Source organism: Erpetoichthys calabaricus, chromosome 7 (assembly GCF_900747795.2).
Source record: "Erpetoichthys calabaricus chromosome 7, fErpCal1.3, whole genome shotgun sequence".
Classification (NCBI taxonomy): Eukaryota; Metazoa; Chordata; class Cladistia; order Polypteriformes; family Polypteridae; genus Erpetoichthys; species Erpetoichthys calabaricus.
Window position 1 is genome coordinate 48,177,531 of NC_041400.2, and position 24,668 is coordinate 48,202,198.

General features: G+C 37.2%; 3 protein-coding genes across 3 annotated transcripts in view; 2 read left to right on the forward strand and 1 right to left on the reverse strand.

The window, feature by feature from the left end:
- LOC114654090 (SCAN domain-containing protein 3-like) overlaps positions 1–24,668 on the forward strand; it is a 412,012-nt gene that overhangs the window by 128,760 nt on the left and 258,584 nt on the right. The gene's annotated exons all lie outside the window — the stretch shown is intronic.
- Positions 8,850–14,151, reverse strand: rfesd (Rieske (Fe-S) domain containing). Its single transcript, XM_028804767.2, has 4 exons — positions 13,958–14,151; positions 11,915–12,067; positions 11,629–11,663; positions 8,850–9,427 (listed from the first exon to the last, which is right to left on the reverse strand). The coding sequence occupies exons 2-4, from the start codon at positions 12,060–12,062 to the stop codon at positions 9,161–9,163; spliced, it is 450 nt and encodes a 149-aa protein (XP_028660600.1). The 5' UTR covers positions 12,063–12,067; positions 13,958–14,151; the 3' UTR covers positions 8,850–9,160.
- Positions 10,494–24,668, forward strand: part of LOC114654304 (interferon alpha-inducible protein 27-like protein 2A) — a 48,501-nt gene continuing 34,326 nt past the window's right edge. The window contains exon 1 of the mRNA XM_028804768.1: positions 10,494–10,610. The gene's annotated coding sequence lies outside the window, so the exon portion shown is untranslated. The remainder of the gene's footprint in view (positions 10,611–24,668) is intronic.

The following is a 24,668-nucleotide window of genomic DNA, read 5'->3' on the forward strand; positions in this document are numbered from 1 at the left end:
TTGAAAGCTTATTAGGGTACAGACAAAAAAATAGACACACAGTGGGGAAAAAAGCACAAAATGTCAACTTTAATCTCGAAATTTCCACTTTAATCACGTAGTTTATTTTGCCATTAAAGTAGAACATCATAAACTTCATCCTAAAATCGTTTAATTTACTAGTTTCTCAAATCCCATTGTAACTAAAGTAGGACGTTAAATGCTTTGTTCTGTATTTGATCTTCTTTGTGCTGTGTGTGTGAATCACTACCTGCTTCTTAAACGGGCTTTCTCTTTCTCCAACAGGACACATAATCCATTACATTCGTGATATTACAGCTCTCTGAATAATTAAAATACTGAGATGTATACGTGATATCTTTTTCATGATGATAGGAATGAAAGAATGTTATTAAACATGGGAACACGGTGACGCAGTGATTGTTCATGTCTCACGCAAGAGGCTTGCTGCGCCATGCGCGACCTTCAATGACATAATTTATCACAGGAGTACTGTCTCTTTCAAACGTACTAACCTCCAATTCCTGTCCTTACTTTTCTTTCTCCAAATATCCAATCGCCACACAATCAGCTATGTAATAGACGTGAAGCAATTTGTAAGCTTAGAACGCCGATTCTTCAAAACTTTTAAGGAACATTGAAATATCTTCGTAGTACGTGTTTAACTATTCTATCCGTCTATCTTTCCAGTGTTGCGTCAGCGCAAGAATACAATGCAATGCAGGAACAATCCCTGAACTAGCTAGCGCTGCGGCACCGTGTCCTCCATCCATCCATCCATTTTCCAACCCGCTGAATCCGAACACAGGGTCACGGGGGTCTGCTGGAGCCAATCCCAGCCAACACAGGGCACAAGGCAGAAACCAATCCCGGGCAGGGTGCCAGCCCACCACAGGGCACCGTGTCCTCACATGTTTAATTATTAACAATACAGATTATTTAAATGAAGTTAAAGTTTTTATCTATATAATATAATCAACATATTTTGCTGCATTTCATCTTAAAAATGAATACCGTCATCATATGTAAATACGCGCTTTATAAAGTGGCGCAGATTGTGCAATATTATAACTGTAGTGCAAGTTTACAGTGAGGTAATTGTACTTATAAGTAAACAGTTCTACAAGGAGCACTTGATGGACTGATTGAGTGCGTTTAGAGTTCTTGGGATGAAACCTTTTCTAAATCGCGAAGTCCGTACTGGGAAGTCTCTAAAGTGTTTTGCCGTGGCTCAGGCAGTGTCTGCTTCATGCTGTATACCGATATTTCTCTTTCCAATCAGCTGCTGTTGTGATTCCCCACTCAGATACAGTAATATAAATATGAGTGCGTTTAGAGTTCTTGGGATAAAACCTTTTCTAAATCGCGAAGTCCGTACTGGGAAGTCTCTAAAGCGTTTTGCCGTGGTTCAGGCAGCGTCTGCTTCATGCTGTATACCGATATTTCTCTTTCTGATCAGCTGCTGCTGTGATTCCCCACTCAGATACAGTAATATAAATACTCCGAGTGGTGTAGTGAGAGTAATATGGAAAAAGATGATCTGCAGTGGCAACCCTTAACGGGAGCAGCTGAAAGAAGAAGAAGATGCAGTGAGAGTTACAACACTAAAGCAGTTATGGTATTTGGAATACTATGGCTATTCCCTGGACCATTATATTGCTGCAGGTTAATTACAATCAGATGCATTACACTAATAAACAATATGCAGATTAGTTTCAGTGTAGTTATAAAGCCACGTCAGGAATGTGGAGCTAAGAAAGAAAGGGTGACCACACAGGAACAGTAGCACTGCTTTGACGCTGGGTGCAGCCAGTCTGCAAAACCGAGCGGAGAAATTGCGTACGCCAAGGTATGAGTTACCGTGGAAATGTGCGTGGCATTACGCCAAGTTTAGGTTTTATACGTCACGATTTGAGCGTGGAAACGGGGGTACGCAACATTTCTATGCGTACGCACCGTTTATACATGAGGCCCCAGGACTGTCAGATCCCCTTCTTGGAACAATTATTAGACCAACTACAGCTGGCAAAAGGCTAGACGACCACCAGCACAGTAAGTAGCAGTCTATAGCTCAAAGTCTTCTGTCCAATCAAAATCACTGGTAGCAGGTGTTCTGTTTTGGAGGTGTAGCTCTATATGAGAACTGAGGACTTAGGGTAGCCCTGGGCGGGAGGGTATTCAACATTACCAGTCCACCAACTAAAAAACAGCAGGCTCCAGACTGCACAGTAGACTCTAAGGTATGGTTGAAAACAATCCTGAAAGGGGAGATTATAGGAATTTTCCAACCATAAAGAGAGTTTTGTATTTGTTAGTCAACTTGCATTGTTTGCGGTGATACCAGAGTATTTCCTATCCCCCTCAATTCCAAGTGTTTTCACAGATGACTCCTAATACAACGATCTTCAGTGGGGACCCATCTTGTACAATAGCAAAAAATATAACATCCTGAAAAAGAAAATCTCAAATTATTTGCATTGCATAATCCATATTTTTCCAGTAACCATAATACACTCACACCATCCTAATCATTTTTATTTTTACTACAATATCATTACTTGCGGAAAAGCTTCCTCTGCATGTCAGTAAATGCGCACAATTGACCTTTTGAATTGAAGACCCACCTCTGGATGAGACAACAGTTCAACTTAGGACAAACACTCGATCAACCTCGTTCATACTGAATTAATGTGGCCAAGCAATCAAAGAGTAACTTTCTGGAGTTCCTGCAGAACATGCACATATACAAAGAAGGAACATGGAAATGCCACATTGCATAGGGGTTTAACCTCCTTAGTGTTAGACCTGAGTGTCACTTGGCTGTAAAAACGGTGCTAAAAGTGTTAGTGCCGAGCATCACTTGGGCAACTGTATAGACGTGTCTCGCATGAGTGTTAGACCCAAGGGTTACACAAGCTGTAAAAGTGTTAGTGGCGATATATGCATGTCTTGCATAAGTGAAAGGCCCGAGTGTTATCCAGGCAAAGGTGCAGACACGTCTTCTCCTAGCCTCATAATGGTGTCTTGTAAGAAACATTTTTCAGAAGCCCAGGTGTTACACACTCTTGACAGTGATATAAGCAGTGATGACAAAATAGTAAGTCGTCAGGCAGTAAAACTGAAAAAGACAATGAAATCGAAAGTGATTCTCATGAATCCAAAAGTGATGCTCGTGTCAATCGCACATGCGCAGTGTACTGTTCAAAAGCAGATCAGTCTGGAAAGAAAATCCGCAAGGCATCACACTACTATTGTCCTGACTGTGACGTTGGATTGTGTATTTTACTGTGCTCCAAGATATACCACACACAAACAACACATTTTGACAATATATTCGGTATTAGCATTATTTTTATTATTCATTATTATTATTTGTATCATTATTATACTGTCTACACTTTTGGCTTTGTACTTTTAGTGTTCTGCACATTTTAGAGAGATCAGATTTAATAAATATGCAATTTTTCAAGCCAAAAATGCAATGTTTTTTACAAGAGAAATTGTAACGCTAAGGAGGCTACAGCCTATGAGAAGGCCATTGTCCTGCTCCTTAAATCCATATATAGTAATACTAGCTATGGTACCTGTCAAAGACAGGTAATAATTTAAAAATATTTGCTATCTCTTGCCCCACAGGCACCTTCAGCAACTTTCCTCTGCATTCGCATTTGTGAATGTCTCATTTCCATTTGTAATTAAATTCCAGTGATGGAAAAAATTGTCGTACAATTATGACAACTTTTCATTTTCTTGGGAATTCAGCACATACAGGATATATTAAAAGTGAATGTGCCTGGCCAAGGCTGCCTCACTTTTTCAAAACTCTGCAAGGACCACAGGAACTCGAAATAACTCTGTCCATAATCCACATAACTACAGGTTGAACAACAATAGACTATAAAATGGTTTCCATCATCTTTTTAAACCTGATAATTTCAATAGTGTTACATCTATTTTAGCAGCATTATGGGGAGAACATGCAAACTCCATGCAGTGCCACCGTGCCACCAATGTAATGAAAGAACATCTAAAATCAGCAACATCTGGGGATGCCATTACACAAAACAAGCAGAAAGAACATCAGACACATCAGATCAAGATAAAAATCTGCAGGTGAATAGTGAGAAGATTTAGTACCAGACATACAGACACAGATTTCTACACAGGGATGTGACAGAAAGAGAGGAAATGAGAACATTGACTTCACCTGGAAAGGAAAAATCATGGTATATTACACAAAATGTTTGAACTACGTTTTGTATAGAGTATGGAATTTGGCAGCTAGATTTGAACAAGACCCCAGAATACTACCTATGGCTACCAGTAGCTTCTGGTTTTCTTATAATGTTTTATGTATGAATGCTTTCTGTATATAACATGGACATTGATTTGCACCAGTATGCAGGGTGTAAAAGGTTACCTTGGTCTGAACCAATTTCAAGACAGGAAGTAAACCTGCTTAGGTTACAATTTGTGTATAGTAAGTCTAACCTTAGGATGTAAAAACAATATGCAGAAAAACCCTCAAGAGACACCCTCAAGAAAATTGGCATTCAGAATTTCAGTCTGTTTTAGTCACTCAAGTTTGCACTTCTTTATGAAATAGGATAATTCATTCTTTGGAGTAAACTGGCATCTGACAAATTATAAGTAAATGGTACTAAACAGAATTAGGAAGACATAGTGTGTCCATTTGAGGTGTACCATTTGAGTTTTATAGCAAATTAGCTGAAATACCCAGCGTTGTCTTGGAGGAAAATAGTGTTTTTTTGTTTGAGAAAAATAAAAAATAAATTAACAAATAATGAAGACTCACTGATGTGCTTGTCTTGCGGTCTTTATGTATGTTATCATCCAGTTGACGCTCAGAATCTGCCAACTCTGTTTAATTTCAAAAGTAACAGGAGCGGTGGGCTCAAACATAAACAATGCAGGCAGTCACCTCCAGTTCGCCCTCTGGTGGTCGTTCTGCGTGCCAACTGGATGATAACATGCATACAAGACTGCTAGACCACCCCCACCCTACCCAGAAGTAAGTGGGTTAGGGTTAATTTCACCCTATAGTACTTTAGTCTACCAATGAGAGACATATGTACGAAGTTTCATGACAATAGCTCCAGCCATTCGGAAGTGATGCTGGAACATACATACATACATACATACACACACACACATACATTGACTTTTATATATATAGATTGAGTTGCCAGCATATTATACTACAGACAAAGGCTCAAACTAAGACATATTAAAATGAGATCTTTCATGAATATTTTTGGTGTGAGGAATAAAAAAAAAAAAAACAAACACACTCAACTTTTTGAAGGTCAGATTCAGAACACTGATATGTTTAAAAAAAAAAGCTGCTCTATCAAGTGGAAACCCCTAAAATGAAGCTGCAAACAGTATCAGGTAGGTATGCTTGGAACCAAGAAACACCTTGCATCATTATATTTACTATCTGTTGTATATTACTAATATGTTCCTTGTTTGGTTGATGAATAGTTTTGTATGACAATAAGCTGCTCTTTAAGACTACAAATGTAAAACTAAAATGGTACATGGTGTCACAAGAATGGACAGGAGACATAAAAACGTTTCAAGCAGCCACCTGTATATTATTCCCTGGCTGCAAAATGGGTTAGATTTTGTAGAGTTGTGTCTGGTTCAAAGTCCAAAACAGAACTGATGACATGTGGCAAAACTGGTGGCTTTAAAGGTCTGGTCAGGAAGTGACGTCATCATGGGGTTGGGGGGCTGCGGAACTGGAAGTGACATCATCACGAGTGGGTCACAGAGTTGCACATATACAGAGGAGATTTTCGCAGAAATGTTATTCAGACACTTCAAACAAACATAAGTCTCTTTAAGGAGTGAACCGAGCTCAGTTGGAGGGGACAGTTTCGTCTCTCCATTAAAACAATAGAAAATCTTCTTCTTCATAGCGGCGTGCCTCGGGAGTGGGACCCCCAACAAGAGCAGAGGATGTTTGGGGGAGAAGAGAGACAAGGCAGTGAGACAAAAGGACAGCTGCTGTACAGGCTTTTAAATGTTCAAAGCGCCGCACAAGATGCAGATCACGCGGCACGATAGCAGCAGCAGCAGCTGATTGAACAAAAGAAGGTTAAAAAAAAAACTATTTGTTTCCCATTGTATCGCCGTTTAAGAGGGGGATTTGGAGGAGCGAGCGCGTCTCCTTGGGCTGCATTCAGCCCCCCTCTTCACAACGCGAGCGGCAGAGATGCGAAGTGGCTGGTGTTTAGCGCAGTCTTTTGGGGGGGGGGGGGGATTTGGCAAGCGCAAAAAACGATTTTCATGAAATGTTGCATGTGCATTGCCATTGGTCCATCTAAAAATACAGGCTATAAGGTGCATCGAAGAGAGGGGTTATAATGGGTGACAACACAAAATCCAGTGTCAATGTAGGGACTACAGTTCCCATCAGAAAACAGGATTGCCTTTGGCTGATGAGGACACCATTATCAGCACTGACAAAGTTTTGTACTGGCCAAAGCAAGATCTCATCTGAGACCACAGGTACAGCATTATCTTTTCTATTTTATTGTCTCGCCTGGAATAAAGATTTTGTCTAAGGCCAGGTTTATACTTCACGTTACATGGCATGTTTGCCTGCAGACACTGCTGCTACACAAGCAGTGTACGGTTTATTCTTGCGTGTTTACTTTATATAAATCTGGAGGATTCCACCAGGTGGCAGCGGGAGATATCATCACAGAGAGAACACATTCAGGCAATGCTGAAACGCCCATTAAATTTCCAGCACACCTTGTCACAGTATCTTTGAAAAGGTTGGATGCTTAATGATTACATCCATCTATCCAGGGACGTGCCCATTCCGGGAAGGCATGAGGCTGAAACAATCCTTTGACAGGGCATCAGCTCATCGCAAGGTGAATACAAGCACAAGCACACGCACACACTAGCATCATTTAGCTTCACCACATCCCCAAACCTGCATGTCCTTGGAAGGAAACCAGAGCACACTGTGGACACCCTCTAGAAAAACATGCAAATTCCAGGCAGAGAACACCAGGGACGTGACTCTCTATTGCGAGGCAGCAGTGCTACCGCTCCACCACTGTGACGCCCCCACATGTGTAATTATTAACTGTATTAATTATTTAAATGAAGTTAACGATTTATCTGTAAAATGTAACATACATGCTTTACCACATTTCATCATGAAAGTGATATCACGTATAAATCTAAGGATTCTAAATGTGCAGAGAGTTGGAATATCATAAATTTAATGTGTTCTGTGTGGCGATCACTGCCTGCCACTGCTGTCAGTTCAGGAGGAACCCCCAGAAGCACATAGCGATTAACAACCAGGTCGGTTTTATGATGACGTTTAAGACTTTCTACTTTATTGACAAAAACAACTGCAAGATTAAAATGAAAATTTCTTTAAAAAAGGGAGTATGGTGTTGCTAAACTGTTACAATGTTCATTTCTTTCAGCACCACAAAAAATTTTAAAACAAGTTTTTCAGCAAGTTTCATGGTTGCAAAATCACATGCAAAACTAAGTTTAGCATCAATTTCACAACATTGTATTCAAAAAGAAAGCTTGACTGTTTGGTCATTACCATCTATTTTGTGATGTTATATATAACCAACAGAGCGAGATTTGGGCCACTGGACAAGGTGGGCTGAGACCATCTACATGTTGGTCAAAAGTGCTGACAGGAATTTCATTGCACTCTGTGCATTTTCTAAAAAGCCAACACTGTTGTACACCTGCATATAGTTACTAAAGTGTGATAAACATTAACCACAATGAAACAGAGTGACATACGATTTTTTTTGGTGCATGCCAAGTTAATGGTAGACAAAGCACAAGTGAGGATAGTGTTAGTAAATTTTACTTTTTCTTGATGGCAGACACATTTATTCAAGTCCATTTTATGATGAGACAGTTATACTTTTAAGCCAATGCAGTGTTGTGATTTGTAACAATGTTAAATCAACATGGAATAAATCAACTTTCAATCATTTTTAACATTGTCCAATACTAACACTGGTATGGTGTTCTGTCATAATACAGAGAGCTGAAATGATGTTTGTGAACCTCCCAGTCCCCTACTGTCGATGCTTTTTGCGGACAATGGACTCAATTATTAAATAAGCTATTAGGTTTACTAACATTGGATTAAATATACATTTGTGAAACCACATTAAACTAGACAATACAAAGAAGTAGCCTTCATGAGTTATAGCAATTAGTGGATATAATCTTACACAAAAAAGATCAAATTCTCGATTCATGGGAGTCAAGAAAGTGAAAGCTAACAGAAAGATATTATAGATGGATGGGCCGCTTCCATTTCAGCCAGCAAAAGGACAACGTTTAAAATGCTCAAATATTTGCTTTCTTACCGTAACACTTTATAGAAATATACTCAGGCAGTACTGGTACATTTCTAAATTAAAGTTCAGTTGAAGAAGAATTTTGAGAATTAAAATTTACAACATAAAAAAATGACCGAAAATGAATGCCAATATCCAACCTTCATGATGAATAAGGATAAGACAGTACCAAGAATAATAGGTTTAGAAATTTGTCAACTTTGCAAAGTGACCTGATCTTGACAAAACATTCTGATATGCCTCGAATAAGTTACCAAGTACTGTGGTAGACAGTAGGACTTAATAAAGACTTTCAAAACTAGACTCGACGTTACTTTCAGTATTTGAAGTGGACAGGACTGGCAAGCTTTGTTGAGCAGAATGGCCTGTTCTCATCTAAACTTTTCTATATTATTAAGTAATTCTGGCCAAAAATAACCTGTATAAATAAGGTTTATATTTAACAAGACTTAACACATAAGCCACTAGCCATGACTACATAATTACAGTATTTTTACATAAATTACAGTGGTCTTAGAGAACTTACTTGGTATGCTTCTGCAGCTTTTCCACAATTCAAAGTCATTGTATTACTTCGTGAAATAATCTGTTAATTAAATACAACAAACAAACTTGTAATACCAATTCAAACCTGGTTAAAAAATGTATCACTTAAGATCCATATTTCCCCTATCCAATCTTGGGAAAACAATACATAATAAATTAAATTTACAGTTGGGAAAACACCATTTAATACTAACAAAGAAAGAAAGTAAGGGAATAGCTGTAACCTAGATTCTCTGTGGCACTTTTATTGATTCTTTGAATTTTTCAGACTGATAGTAGTCAGAGTCAATAGGAGAAGATAAGTCTGAAAGTGTAACATATACATTCCCATTTTCTACATGAACTAAATGAGTTCTTTGCTTCACCCCTTTAGAGCACCACTTGGTTGAAAAATCTCTGGGATTACATGCTTCATACAGCCCTTCTCCATCAGTCAGAGTTATTTTATACTTGTGCCATGGACAGATAATGCACACTTTGCCATCAATATCCTGCAAAAACAGAAAACAGGAAATTAACACACTACTGGACAAGACAGGTATGTCTTATTAGCTGATAATTTAAGAAAAATGGAAAGGATTTAAATTACAATGTTAAACTAAAAAAATTCTAAAACATTATTCTAGTTACAACTTTTTAAACTGCAATATTACCTTTTAAGGTATCAAATAAATTAGAAGGTTGTTATTCAATTTTCATAAAAAAGAGATGCAAAAAAAGCAATATTCAAAAGTAAATATTAAAAAAAGTGTAGGGCAGATGCTGAACATTAACAATTTTTTTTCTTTTTATTAGTGTTCGTATTGAATCCATATAGTTATACTGTCAAGTATTTCTTCTATAATCTTTAAAATTCTAAAGGGTCTAAGAAAATGGCATATATGCACCCTGTTACTGACTAAAGAACGAGCCTGGAAGAGTGGAGAAATGTAAATATTTGTGTAGTTGACTGCAAGCCAGATGAGTTAGTTGCAAAAACATATAACGAAGACTTCCATTTAGTCCAGTCAAACAAGATGGAGCAAGACCTCATGTTTACGAGGGAAAATAGTATAAAACACAAGAGCAGACTTCCTGGTGGACAATTACGTAGCCAATATTTATCAATAAGATAATGTTTATGGGAGAATCTGAGTAGTAAATTTTACAGATGAGAAACAAGCCCCTTAAAATGAGAAAAAGAGAATGAGAAAAGATTGAGGTGAACAGGTAATGTCATGTGGACTGATACTTGATGTTTTTATAGCAATGTGAATTTCAGGTAGAAAAACAAGGAAGAGGTGAGAAAACTACTAAGCTTTTATATACCTGTTGAGATCACAGATATTTATAACAGGGGTGGCCATCAATAATTAAATCATAATGAAAAAGGGATTAAAAATGCCAATTAAGCATGTATCCTGTATCCAGAAAATGCCACGTGTGCGTTGCATTGGAGATTACTGCACCAAAATGAAATAAAGGTTTTCATTAGAACATTAGAAAAGGCAAGATCTTCAAATTTGTAATGTGATACTAGATATCTGTCAATAAGTAGCCAGGAATAGCAATAAGCCAAATAAAACAAGATTTGTACAGACTGCACCGTGTACACTCAGGGATTGAGCAGCAAGCCAGGGAGGGGAACTCCAGTTCTGATTCTACTGCAGACAACAGCATGGCGATTTAGAACAGGTATGACGCAATTTAAGCAGAGAAGAAAAGTGCGAAGTCAGTCTATGATCAAAACGATATTATTAAATATTAAAAATACATTCCTTGTTTAAAGATACTACCAAATTTGGAAAGTGTGAATGTGGATTCCTCTATATTTGATCCATATAGTGACAGGCCTTTCATTGTTGACTTAAAAAAAAACAGACACTATTTCACCAATTAACTTTATAACCAGAGTTATCTTCAGAAGTCTGGAATAATTTCAGAGGAGGTCAATGGAAGTATTACTGATAAATAATTGATAAATCTTGTGCATATTTTTCAGAAGGTTAAAGGATTGAGGCTAATCATAATAAAGGTGAAGAACATAATATTTATGCAACCAGTCTCACCATTTTTCTACTTGCAATATTATTATATACTACATAATACAAAACCGATGAGCATTCAACTATTTCAATCATTTTATTTAATACTGCACACAAATATCACTGTACTTTGCTTATTTTCTTCACTGCTAAGGATAATTTTTGTACATCTCTTTTTCTTTGCAACATGCAGCTAGTGATTTAAGTTTCAAATCTTAACGCTAACTTTTCTGTAAATTAGATTTAGGCTTTCAGCTTTCCTTATTGTGTGTGATCCACCGTTTACTATTTTTCCACCAAAAGGATATGCTTGTGGAGCACAATTTTCATGTCAAATACAACTAGTGACTTGTTTGAACCTAATGTGACAGAATTTTTTCATGTTAACAAAATACATTATTATATTGTAAATAATTACCTTTTTTAAAATTAGTTTAATGATTGCAAGTGAAGGATATGCAAGAGAATGTATTTTTTGTTATTCACAGTTATTTTTCCACTTCATAAAGAGACAATACAATTTTTTTTCTTGTGACCTTGAATTATGATCAGAAAGTTGTGTGAGGTGTCTGATGTAAAACAAGAAAATATCCTGCTTCCACCAACATACAATGACAAGTTTGTATTACGTCTCTTTTTTAAAAATGCAAAGAAATTGTTTAACTTGCCTCTATGTCTCCCAAGTGTAATGGACCTCCTGCATCTGTGGAATTAAATGTACATTTATGCTAAGTAAAGAGTAAGATTGTTGTAATGAAACTAACAACTAAGGTCAATATTAGCAAGTCTTGGGTAAAGCCTAAATGAATTTACAACAGCACAGCATTGCAAATTACTTACATTTTGCACTCTAAGTGGAAAAATATTGACTTGTTGAAAGAAAAAAAAACAATATCAACACATTTGTGGTTCTGTAGTGAATTTATCATTAAGCAAAAGCACATTCATACTCACGGTAACAGCGCATATCCATTGCGTAAAATTCTCCTTTGTGGTAGAAGACTACCACTTCCCTGCCTTGAATCAGCACAGTAATGCGGGTCCTCTGTATGATATCATCCATTGCTCCTATCATAACTGAGGTATTTCCATCAGAGGCCATCACTCCTTTGAAATGCAGGACAAAAAAATAAGACAATGGGAGAGAGTGCACCTGCCTACATGATTAACTATAATTTAAGAGGAAAAAATACACTTTTTTTTTAATTAAAACCGTATACTAAACATTTAATGTTAAGAAGAAAAATAATGCTATTATTATTTAGGAAAAAAAATAACATGATATGTGTCTAATTAATTTGTAAAACTTTAAGTATGCCATAATATTTAATGGTACAATTCAAAAGGCTGAAAGGATTTATCACAGTGGCCCAGTGATTCACTTTTGAAAGATGTGCAGATATTCAGTAGTACTTAAGGTTAATATGTTAAGTTAATGCTATGGTATTTTTTAACCCTAATAAATTTTATTAAATCATCTACAGGTTTTTAAATCCCATGTTTGTAAATCATATCACTGCTACACAAACAACAGTGATTAAAGCAGAAGTTCTGACAGTACTGTATAAAGGCAACATTTTCTTAATTAAATAAAGATTAACAATTTTTTCATATCTGTCTCCCCATAAACCAAATGAAATACTATTTTATCTCTCTCTCTGTTTTTATATATATATATATATATATATATATATATATATATATATATATATATATATATTTATATACACACACACAATATATATATATATATATATATATATATATATATATATATATATATATATATATATATATATATATATAATGTGGGCTGAGAATCGATTAAAAATTAATCACATGTATTTAATTGAATCTAACATTAAAACATGTATTTATAAAATGAAGACAATAATCCTGAAGTAAACAGACACTGAATCAGAAAGTTAATCTAGAATCAACCTTAAGGAATTTTTAATTAATGGCATAGTTTAAACTTAAACAAGGACCTTAAACCCGAACTTTTAACAAAATTCTACTTGAGCAAGTACAACCTGAATTTGAATGCCCTTCTAAAATTCGAGCTGAAAAGGAGGCCAATGTATTAGGGGTCAAATTGGCATAGCATATGAGGCACGGTCATGTCAAAGTAAAAATGAAACGATCGCAACGACTGTTGACTTTGAATACACTGATTTAATGGAAATAAGCATGTATTAAATGGACATGCATTCAAACTTGGGTTAAAAATCCGCAAATACTATCCTCAATTGTTCATCACCATCAACGACTTAAAATTATACTCTACACAAGCGCTTTGTCTGCGAACGTCAATCTCCGAGTCGAGTCGCCCCGTCTTCTACCCCTTACCTTTCTATTTAACTCGCCAGACTGCCAGCCAGCTGACAGTGCTGAATGTCATAATATAAGAACAAATTTCTGCGAAAAGGAATTGTAATGAATATCCCTACCCATTATTTCAATTTGCAGTATATTCGCTAATTTATGCAAAGAACGCAACATAATCATTCAAGTATGCAAGGTGTCAGTTTTTAAGCACGATAGCAGCCACGGAAATCTTTTTTAGCGTGCCAGGAGGTACACACTGTTGACTAACCCAAAAAATCCCAAGGTAATAATAATAATTTATGAAACTGCCCGAATGGGCGAGATAGGGGGTGGCAAAACAAAAGCAGCTCGGAGATGGACGTTCGAAGTCAGAGCACTTGTGTAGAGTATAATTTTCTTTGATGGTATTGAACAATTGCGGGTAGTATTTTTTTAATCGATTCCCATCCCTACTTTTTTCCTTTCGGTAAATACCCCTACTTGACGTCGGTGAGAATCAATTTCGGGCAAAAAACGGCATTTTTATCATGATGATTCTGGTCTTTTTTTAGAATAATTGATACCTCTCTACTCAAGTATTTACTTCTTAAATAGGTAAGTTAACAAGTTTCAAAAGGGATGACTAAAGAATGGAGTAAGCGCTTTATAAAGTTACTAAATACAACCCACCTAGCCAGTGAGACCCGCTATACAAAGAAAACGGTCCTGGTTTACGCAGCGTAACCTGTAGTATCTCAGATCAACTCATGTCTCATTCATGAAAAAGTTGCGTTAGAACCAACGCCACTTCCTCGTTCGGCCTAAACTTAAAACATTGACTCAATAGTCCACGTGATATTTGTAGTGTTATCCATATGACTGCTGTGTGAGTCTCAACCAATCACTGATTGGTTACGTATTGCTGCACACGGCGTTAGGTATTGCGCCGCTCAGTAGCTAGGAGAAACGAGATGTATGGTTTTGAAGCGGCTTCATTGTGTAGGTAGTAGTGATGGGCGGAGTGAAACATCATGAAGTGCCCACATTTAAAGCAATTGTGTCAGAAACCGTGTCGAGGCTTTGAAGCATTTCGACCCTTGCCTCTATAGTGACATTAACCTTACACAAACTGACAGTTCAATGACGCCTGATAAACTATGTGTTTTTCTCTGCTACGGCGAGATGGTTTCGTAAGCTGCTTCCAATGTCTGATGTGTAAACAAACACAACTAAGTCGTAAGGCGGAATTACCATACGACAAACAATAGTTGTAATAAAATAAGACACCTTACTCATAGAGCCGGCTCTTTCAATAAATATTTTATATTTTATCATTATTGATTCTGATGTTTTCTTGCGATCGCATTTAATAAACCGTTCTTTGTGGTTCCAGAGTCCCAGTATTACAGATTTAAAAAAAAAACTTTAAAAATTCAGCCTCCTCATTCTCTCCTTGTCCTGAGTTAATTAAAACCGAGTAGACCGAAAATAAAGGCTTAACCTTCTACTTTGTAATAAAATAGGCGACCACATTTGAGAAAGAAGATGACATCCTTAAATTGACATATGACGTTATTATTCCATTAAGTGATGATATTTCAATTATGAATACTTTATATTTGTAATATTTTTGCCGCACACAATAAACGAGTTTGCTAAAAGAAAAGACAAATATATCACTACCACTGATAGTGAGGTCCTGTGGCAGGACTGACTAAGGTGTTTTTTGTAGGGGAGACTGGGGACGGTTGCAACAAGTCTTATTTCTCCAATTAGAAACATGCTAGAGTGATGATACTCATACTGTACATGCTCAGTTAGGCCCTCTCTCCACCAGAGAGAAACTATACAGTTTCATCATCTGCTGCTGCATTTATTGAAAAATAACTGTTTTGAAGGTATGAAAGTAATTTTTTTTGCAAGTTGTTTTTTTGACTTACTGTCCATAGCTTTTATTTTAATTAATCAAAACATATCTAGTTCAAATCATTGTGGTGTTGACTTTTAAAAAGTATTGTTAGCATGTTTCCCTGACTCTTTGAATAGCTAGCACATGGTGTTCTGTCATGGCTGGCAGGTCAGGGACGGTTGCAACAACTTGTTGCAACCGTCCCCAAGCCAACCAGCCATATTGAAATAGACTACATATCATTACTTTTTAACATTTTTAGTTCAGAATCAGCACATTTTTTTCAGTTTAAGTCCGAAGTATTCTGCTATATAGCTTAACTGTAGTTTATGGATCTAAAAATAGAAATAATCTGTTTTTTCCAGTATGCCAAGAGTGAGGAAGAGAGTTACTAACAGAGGGGTTCCCCTCGAAATTTTGGAACAAGCTTCAAACGTAATTAGGAATGAGGGCAGGACAGTCAGGGCAGTCGCCAAGGACTTTTCCATCTGTCATACCACCTTATTTCGATTCCATAAGAAAAGAGAGAAGCTTGCAAGTGAGGGATCAGATAAGTTACCACGTGCAGGGTACTGGACCATCAGAAGAGTGTTCTCAGAAGACCAAGAGAAGAGTCTAAAACAGTATTTACAAAGGGCAGCAGACTTAGATTATGGGTTAAGTCCTAAAGAGGTAAGAGAAATTAACAGAAATGTATAAAGAGAGTAAGAGGGTGAGAGGGTTAGGGTAATATTGGTAAAAAGTGAAAGATAATAAAAACTATTTACATTTTATAACATTTTATTTCAGGTTCGTAGGCTTGCATTTTCAACTCGCCTCTCACTATATGTGCAACTTTCCCTCACAGTGGAATGAGGCCTGTATGGCTGGTGTTGACTGGTTTAATGGTTTTTTAAAACGGCACCCAACTCTCTCAATAAGACGTCCTCAAGCCACAAGCCTTTCGAGGGCAACCAGTTTTAATGAAACAAATGTTTACAATTTTTTTAACAATTTAAGCCAGGTTTTGGACAAACACAAGTTTCAGTCACAAAACATATGGAACATGGATGAAACTGGGATAACAACTGTTCAAACTCCCGACAGGGTTGTGGCAAGACGTGGTGACAGGCAAGTTGGTGCAGCTACCTCAGCAGAAAGAGGCACACTTGTCACACTAGCTTGTACAATCAATGCACTTGGTAACTCCATACCCACAACTGTGAATCTGACTAAAAGAGTTGCATTATTTTGTTCTTCTTGTTTGTAGAAAGGTTCACTGGAAGCCAGTTCCCAAAATTGTTCTGCTAACTGGCAGATTTCTACTGTTAGTCAGTATAGATGTGGGGTATTTTATATGAGGGGTGATTAGCCACTGTTTAGGAATATCTGTGCAACTTTATTTGGGTTGTATTTGATATTCTCAATATTGTACAATAAATGTATGTTTAAATACTGTTAATTAGTAAATATTATATTATAATTGTTCTAGTAACTGGCAGATTTATCCTGAGAGCCAGTAGAATTGTTGGGGTGACTTTAAATTCACTTTGTATTCAATATTTTTTGACTTGTTTTAAAGCAGATCCATGTTTGGACAATAAATGCATTTTTAAAAAATCCTGTGTGACATAAAAATACAGAACTTTCAATATGAATAAAAATCTACTTTAATATTATTGTATAATTGTAGATTTACACAGTACTATGCAAGTTCAGAGAAAAAGCAAAGGTTAATTATTGAAATTTAATATATGTTTAACATGTTGCAACCGTCCCTTATATGTGTTGCAACCGTCCCCAACTGCAACATCTGACTTCTTCAGTTCAAATTAATATTGTGCAGGATATGTAAAATATAATTAACTACAAGTACTATGGGTAATTAGCAGACAGATGTAAGTTTATAGTATACAAATTTGGCTGGTGTAGTCCAAACAGTCTCTGAGTAAATGAGGGGAATGCAAAAAGTGTTGCAACCGTCCCCAGTCTCCCCTACTTTGCGTATAATGTGCACCCGGGTTCAAATCAAATTAAAAAAAAAGTCTCTTGAATTAAAAAAGAGAGAAATTATGAGTCATATATTTTAGATTGACAAATAATTTTGAGAGATGCTATGGAAGGATTACGTAAGAGATCTGTCCTAGAATAATTTCCACTTAAAATCGCCATCGAAACTGCAGTGAATAATTTGCGGAGGGCTGCTCACATATTTGCAATAATTCATCATCTGTTCTTTGCAAGTTGAGGTCTATGAATCCTGCATTTGTAAACGAGGATAACAAACCAACTGTAGCAGAGCAGGTTCGATTCACTCTTACTTAGACTTAAGGGGGTCTGCAGGACCCAGAATTTAAACCTGGCAAGACACGGCGCAGTTACACTCATCAGCACACCATCACACACACACAAACACGCATACACACAGAGGGCACTCCATGGTAAGCACTGTTAGTATTCACAGATCTACGTGTGATATTATATGTAAAATGTACTGTGAATAAAAGTACGCGCTGCATAACTAATTACAGCTGTCATTCCAATAGGAAGAGCGCCATGGTCATCGACAACTGGCACAGTTTACGCTGTTTCAGTAAGCAAGTTCTCCTACTGAAGATACCACAAACACTCGTTAGTGTTCAAAGATTTCTTTACTTGAGTTCTAAAACTTACATAACTCTCTAATAAATCAGTGTAACATTCACATATGTTCCATATATTGTTACATTTTTTTTTAAATGTTCACTTATTAATATACTTTGGAAGTCTAAACTACAAAGAAAATAACACCAGATAATACTACTAATTATCACAATAGCAATAATAACAATAATAATTATTGTAGTGATTACAAACAGACTTATGGATTTGAAAACTCATTCAAAATCTTGGAGATAAGCTGGCATCAGAATGGTCCTACCATTGAGTGTATCAAATTTTGAAGGTATCTGATTTTCAATGTTTTGGTCATCTGTGTAGTGTGCTATTTCTTCATCATGGCAACTCTCCCCCCTTTCCAGGGTCGGTGGTTGTCTGGGTCTTGTTCATCTGGAATTGGCTCTTCCATGGACATCTTCTATTTATTTGCTGCACCATAGGTGGCTTCTGTTCTTCTTCACAATTTGCCCATTATCCATCTTAACTTCATATGATTGCTGTTCCACAGGTCTCACTACTGTCTCCCTTGGTCACCAGTGTGTTTTCCCTGTGAGTGGTTGGTTTTTGCCTTGGCCATCAGTCTTTCTGCTGTTTTCACTGCCCCCTCAACTTTCCAGTTGCTTTAGGGGTATCCTGGTGAGGGTGTTTTGTGTGTGAAGTCCCAGGTTTTGATGACTTTTTAAAAATTCCTCTGACAAATACTGGGGGCCATTGTCAGAGAACACTATCTCTGGGATTCCAGAACAACAAAGTGGTTTGAGTTTGTGTATTCTAAATGTTCCACCTCCCAGAAGTTGGATAGGTAATCCACTGTTTTCAAGTAGTCCCTGTCATTGAGGTGGAACAAATCAGTCCCTATTTTTCCCCAGGGCCATGGTGGTTGTCCATGAGTTCTCAGGGTTTCTTTCTGCAGTTTAAATGCTGAGCATGTACTGCATAGTCCCATGAATGTTTTCAACTGTGCATTCATGCCTGGCCAATAAACACATATATGGCCTTGTCTCAGGCATATTTCAGTTCCAATATGAGAAGAATGGACCTTTGCATCATTTCCAGTTTTAGGGCTGCTGGTATGATAAACCGTTCAGCTGTAAAAATTACTCTGTTTTGTGCATGCAGCTCATCCTGATTGTGGAAGTAGTTGGTCATGTTAATAGGCAGATGTTACTTCACTTCCAGCCAACCATGCAGGATCACATTCTTTAAGGCTTGAAGCTCATTGTCTAATTCAGTGGGTCTCTGAATAGCCTTCAGTCTCTCACTTGATACAGGCAAGTACAACTCCACTTCACTAACACATTTACCTTGACTCTGTGTCCCCTAACAATCAAAGTAAGCATAAATTCCACCTAATTTAATATTTAATAGCTCATATCCCTGAACCTGAAATCTAACTATTGCTTATATTGTTAGTTATAAAAACAATTGAAATTGTTACTTAAATATTTGGTTTTCTTATATACATGAAACATTTACTTTTGATATATCAGTTATAATAATAACTGATAAAAATTATAAGAAACAAGAGGGGACTATTTATGAGAAAAATGTTCTGTATTATGGTGAGAGAGGTGTTGTAACAGTATTTTTAATATGTATAATTTGTAGTTTTATTTTTTGACACTAATTAATCTCCTGCACAATCATTTCAGATGTGTTGATGATTCAGAAAGATTAATTTCATCTCTCACAGCTGTTGGTAGTTTGAAACCTGGTGGTGACATGTGCAGTTGAAGTGAAGTGCAGAACACTTCTAGATTAAGAACAATCCATAAATGACCCTTGTAATAGTTCTAACTTAATTAAAGTGAGCCATGCCCAGAACTGAGATACCGGGGCCCTCTCCTAAAGCCAGGTCTGGGGTAACATGGTATCTGAGTGACTCACGTAAGCTGGTCGTGCTCAATCCAAAAAAAAAAAAACATTTGGGATCATCCGTTAATTAACGGACAGACACCGTTGCTTTCCGTTTATGTTAATCAGTTTCTACTTTGTTTTCTGTAAGTTTAATCAAATCCCTGTTTTCATATATGCTAACTGCATTTTTTAATTAGTACAATGTAGAACTGGATTGCAGATGCTAAATTGGCCCTGTTGTGTATAATTGGGTGTGTGCGTGTTCATCCTGTGTTGGATTGGCATGGATCCCTGTCCAGGTTCTGTTCCTTTCTTGCACCAGTGATTGCCATGATAGGCTCCAGCTGCCCAATGACCGTACCCTGCATAAGTGGGCAAGGAAGATGGATGTATGGATGAAGTTTAGTTTTCCTAATTGACTGCTCAATGATTGTCTCTACTTTTTAATTGACAGGGATTGGAGGTACTAATATTTATATGATTGGGGGATACAGTATACGGTGTAAGATATTTCTTTACAATGTTTTTATCTATAATGAAAAGATAAATGATGAAAGTGACATGCACGTCACATGACTACAATAGTTTGTTGAGGTACAACTCTGATTTTGTGTTATATTTTCACTTGTGGGCTTTACCTTCTGTTTATTTAATATGCATGTATTGCAGGAACCTGGATTATAGATGTTAAAGAACTGCAGTGCTGTTTTACATTTGTAGAATTTGTTGAGACTGGGGAGAATGACATTTAAAAGGTCTCAAAGAGGTTCCGGCACACCATATGATGACTCTGCCTACTCACATTTCTTCGACCGTAGCAAAATTTTACAAAATGCTCATACTTCATGTTGTTTTAAACTGCACAGTCCCTGATACATTTGCACTTTTATAGTCACATTTCATTGTTGTTTCTGAATTCACAAACCTTTAAATCATAAGTATTATTTGGTTTTCAGTAGGTTCTAGTTTGCTTACAGTTTTCTTCTTCTTTTGGCTGCTCCCGTTAGGGCAGTGGTTCTCAATCTGTGGGGCGGGCCCCCTAGGGGGGCACGAAGTAACAAAAAGGGGGCGCGAAGATGTGAAAAAAAGAAAACAAGAATCAAAAATATGAAAAATACATCTATTGAAACCAAAACAAATTAACTTAAACTACATTCATACTAGAAAAATAAATATAGAGTTTATATAAATGTTGATAAAATCTATCTTTGATATATCATTAATTAAAAAAGAACAAATTAGTATTAGTGGGTTCCTTTCAAAAAAACGTTAGAGGGGGGCGCGATTAAAACTGTTATGAAAACTTGGGTTGCAAATACTTAAAGGTTGAAAAACGCTGCATTAGGGGTTGCCACAGCGGATCATCTTTTTCCATATCTTTTGTGTCCTCTGCATCTTGATCTGTTATACCCATCACCTGCGTGTCCTCTTTCACCATATCCATAAACCTTCGCTTAGGCCTTCCTCTTTTTCTCTTCCCTGGCAGCTCTATCCTTAGCATCCTTCTCCCAATATACTCAGCATCTCTCCTCTGCACATGTCCAAACCAACACAATCTCGCCTCTCTGACTTTGTCTCCCAACTGTCCAACTTCAGCTGACCCTCTAATGTACTCATTTCTATTCCTGTTCATCCTCGTCACACCCAATGCAAATCTTAGCATCTTTAACTCTGCTGCCTCCAGCTCCGTCTCCTAGCTGGTCTCACTACCATCCTTTAGACCTTCCCTTTCAGTCTTGCTGATACCCATCTGTCACAAATTACTCCTGACACTCTTCTCCACCCATTCCACCCTGCCTGTACTCTCTTTTTCACCTCTCTTCCACAATCCCCATTACTCTGTACTGTTGATCCCAAGTATTTAATCTCATCCACCTTTGCCAACTCTACTCCCTGCATCCTCACCATTCCACTGACCTCCATGTCATTTACACACGTGTATTCTGTCTTGTTCCTACTGACCTTCATTCCTCTCCAGGGTCTCCTCAACCTGCTCCCTACTATCACTACAGATCACAATGTCATCAGCAAACATCATAGTCCACGGGGACTCCTGCCTAATCTCGTCTGTCATCCTGTCCATCACCATTGCAAATAAGAAAAGGCTCAGAGCTGATCCCTGATGTAATCCCACCTTCACCTTGAATGCATCCGTCACTCCTACCGCAGACCTCACCACAGTCACACTTCCCTCGTACATATCCTGTACAACTCTGCCACTACCGATTTCCTCATACAATACCACAGCTCCTCTCGAGGAACCCTGTCATATGCTTTCTCCAGGTCCACAAAGGCAAAATGCAACTCCTTCTGGACTTCTCTATACTTCTCCATCAACACCCTCAGAGCAAACATCTCATCTGTGGTGCTCTTTCTTGGCATGAAACCATACTGTTGCTCACTAATCATCACCTCACTTCTTAACCTAGCTTCCACTACTCTTTCCCATAACATCATGCTGTGGCTCATCAATTTTATCCCCCTGTAGTTACTACAGTCCTGCACATCCCCCTTATTCTTATATTTCGGCACCAGACACTTCTTCTGCACTCCTGAGGCATTCCCTCACTTTCCAAGATTCCATTAAAGAATCTGGTTAAAAACTCCACTGCCATCTCTCCTAAACACCTCCATGCTTCCACAGTTATATCATCTGGACCAACGGCCTTTCCATTTTTCATCCTCTTCATAGCTGTCCTTACTTCCTCCTTGCTAATCCTTTGCATTTCCTGATTCACTATCTCCACATCATACAACCTCTTCTCTTTCTTGTTCTCTTCATTCATCATCCTCTCAAAGTACTCTTTCCATCTGCTCAACACACTCTCCTCGCTTGCTTGCTTACAGTATATGTTTAATTAATAAATTTGTCCCCACACTTGCTGCATGTTCTACCAATAAGGTCATGGAAAGCCTGAAAGAAAAAAAGAAGTCTTAACTATGCAAAAATTAAAAACTCAAAGACAAAAGAGCCAAAATTCAATCAAAAAATGAATGTCAAAATATCGTCCAAAATGTCCTACTATGGCAGAAATGGTGTACAGGTACTATCTACAATACCAGCATAATGGCAGCTAAGCGGCAAAACACAAAATGTCAGGGACCATGGTCAAAATTAAAAAACAAAATGGTGGGGCAGTGTTGTTAAAATAAGCAGTAAATTGTTAGTAAACAATGCCAAAACTGAAAATGCAAAAAACTTAACAATAATGATCCAATAAAATTATACAATAAAATTATAGTTACTGCACTGCAAAACCATTCAGATTTTAACTTCTCCATTTGAATAAAATTATAGTTACTGCACTGCAAAACCATTCAGATTTTAACTTCTCTTTTTGTTTTTTGACTTAACGTCAAACATTGCACCAATAATGGCTGTCCTTTTATCCTGCTTGAATGCTTTATATATATATATATATATATATATATATATATATATATATATATATATATATATCTGTCCTCCATTAAAATGTGTTTATAGGGGCCCTCTAGTGGCTAAATTAGGTATTGTTTTATACTGTTGTTAAGACTCCACTTTGAAGCAAGCAGCACATTGAGAAGCAGGTGGCAGACATACATTTCCATCTGCTGTTTATTTGCCCTTGTAAAGGCATAATCTGTAGGTATTTTGTTTCTTTATTAGTACATAAATTGTTGAGATTTTTAGTTGTTCCTTTTACTATTTTGCAAATGTTTAGTGTGTATGTAAATATATATGTATATGATTGTTCAGGCCTATTTTTATGCATTTGAATATAAAGCGGCAGGATGTCTAAAGAATCTGGCTAAAGAATCTGTTTCATAATATTTATGCCATTTCACAAGGAAATAATAACAAAGTAGTTTGTGTTAAATTTGAAGACATTTTTAAAGAATAATGTATATTAAGTTAACAAATTCTGATAAGTATTGCTTGTTACTTTACAGTTTCACATAACTTTCATTAAATGCCTGAACATCACCAGTGTCTTGGGTGTTTGTTGAAGGAGTGTTTAGCTCGCTGCATAACTACGTACACAAACACATGGTGAGGGCAGAAGAGTGAAAAGATTTACTTCATTTCAAGAGCAGCCGTGTGGATCAGAAACACATTTGTCTGTTCATTTGAGCCAGCAATGTCTGACACAAACCCCAACAACACTGATCCTCAGGACCTAGAAATCAGGTCCGAATACCGTGCATCAGCAATTTCACATCGCTCAAATCAGTCCTCAGTTAGCATTGCTGCAGCACAGGCCTGTGCAAAGGCTGAAGCTGCACGGACAAAGGCTACATATGCCAAGCAAGAGATAGAGATGAAAGTAGAGCAGGCATGTTTAGAAGCAACTTTAAAGGCTCTTAGGGAAGAGGCTGAGGCTGAGGCTGAGGCTGTATTAGTAGAGGCACAGGTTTTTGAAGAAGCAGCGTTTAAATAAAATGACAAACACATCAGTGAAGCGAAATACCTCCTGTCACCCCAACAATCAATTCATCAGATTCAAGAATATATTCAAACACATTTTGCTATTCTTGAAAATGACACAAAACTTCATTACAACACTCAGGAAGCAACAATCACTTATCCTCCACCTTTTAGACTTTAGTGGTCCCCTTCATGACAACCAAAAGTTGCTGCAGTCAGAATTCTTACATTCTCTTACCAAAGAACCATCAAAACAAAGGCTTCATGTTAAAGCATATGTTAATTTCAATAATTTTGACTCTGATGCAAAGGCCTCCAAAGCACACTCACAATTCAATACAGCAGTGTTTAAAGAAAACCAGCTCCCACCCATCTGTTCAAGCAGATCTTCAGATATATCTGACCTTGCAGCATATTTAGCTTGTCGTGATCTTTTAACAGGAGGACTTAAGATGTTTGACAATCAGCCAGCAAATTATCTGTCCTGGAAATCTAGCTTTCACAATGCCATAGAAGGACTGAACCTCAAACCAAGTGAAGAACTAGACCTTATTAAGTGGCTTGATGGCAAGTCACTGCAGCATGTTAAA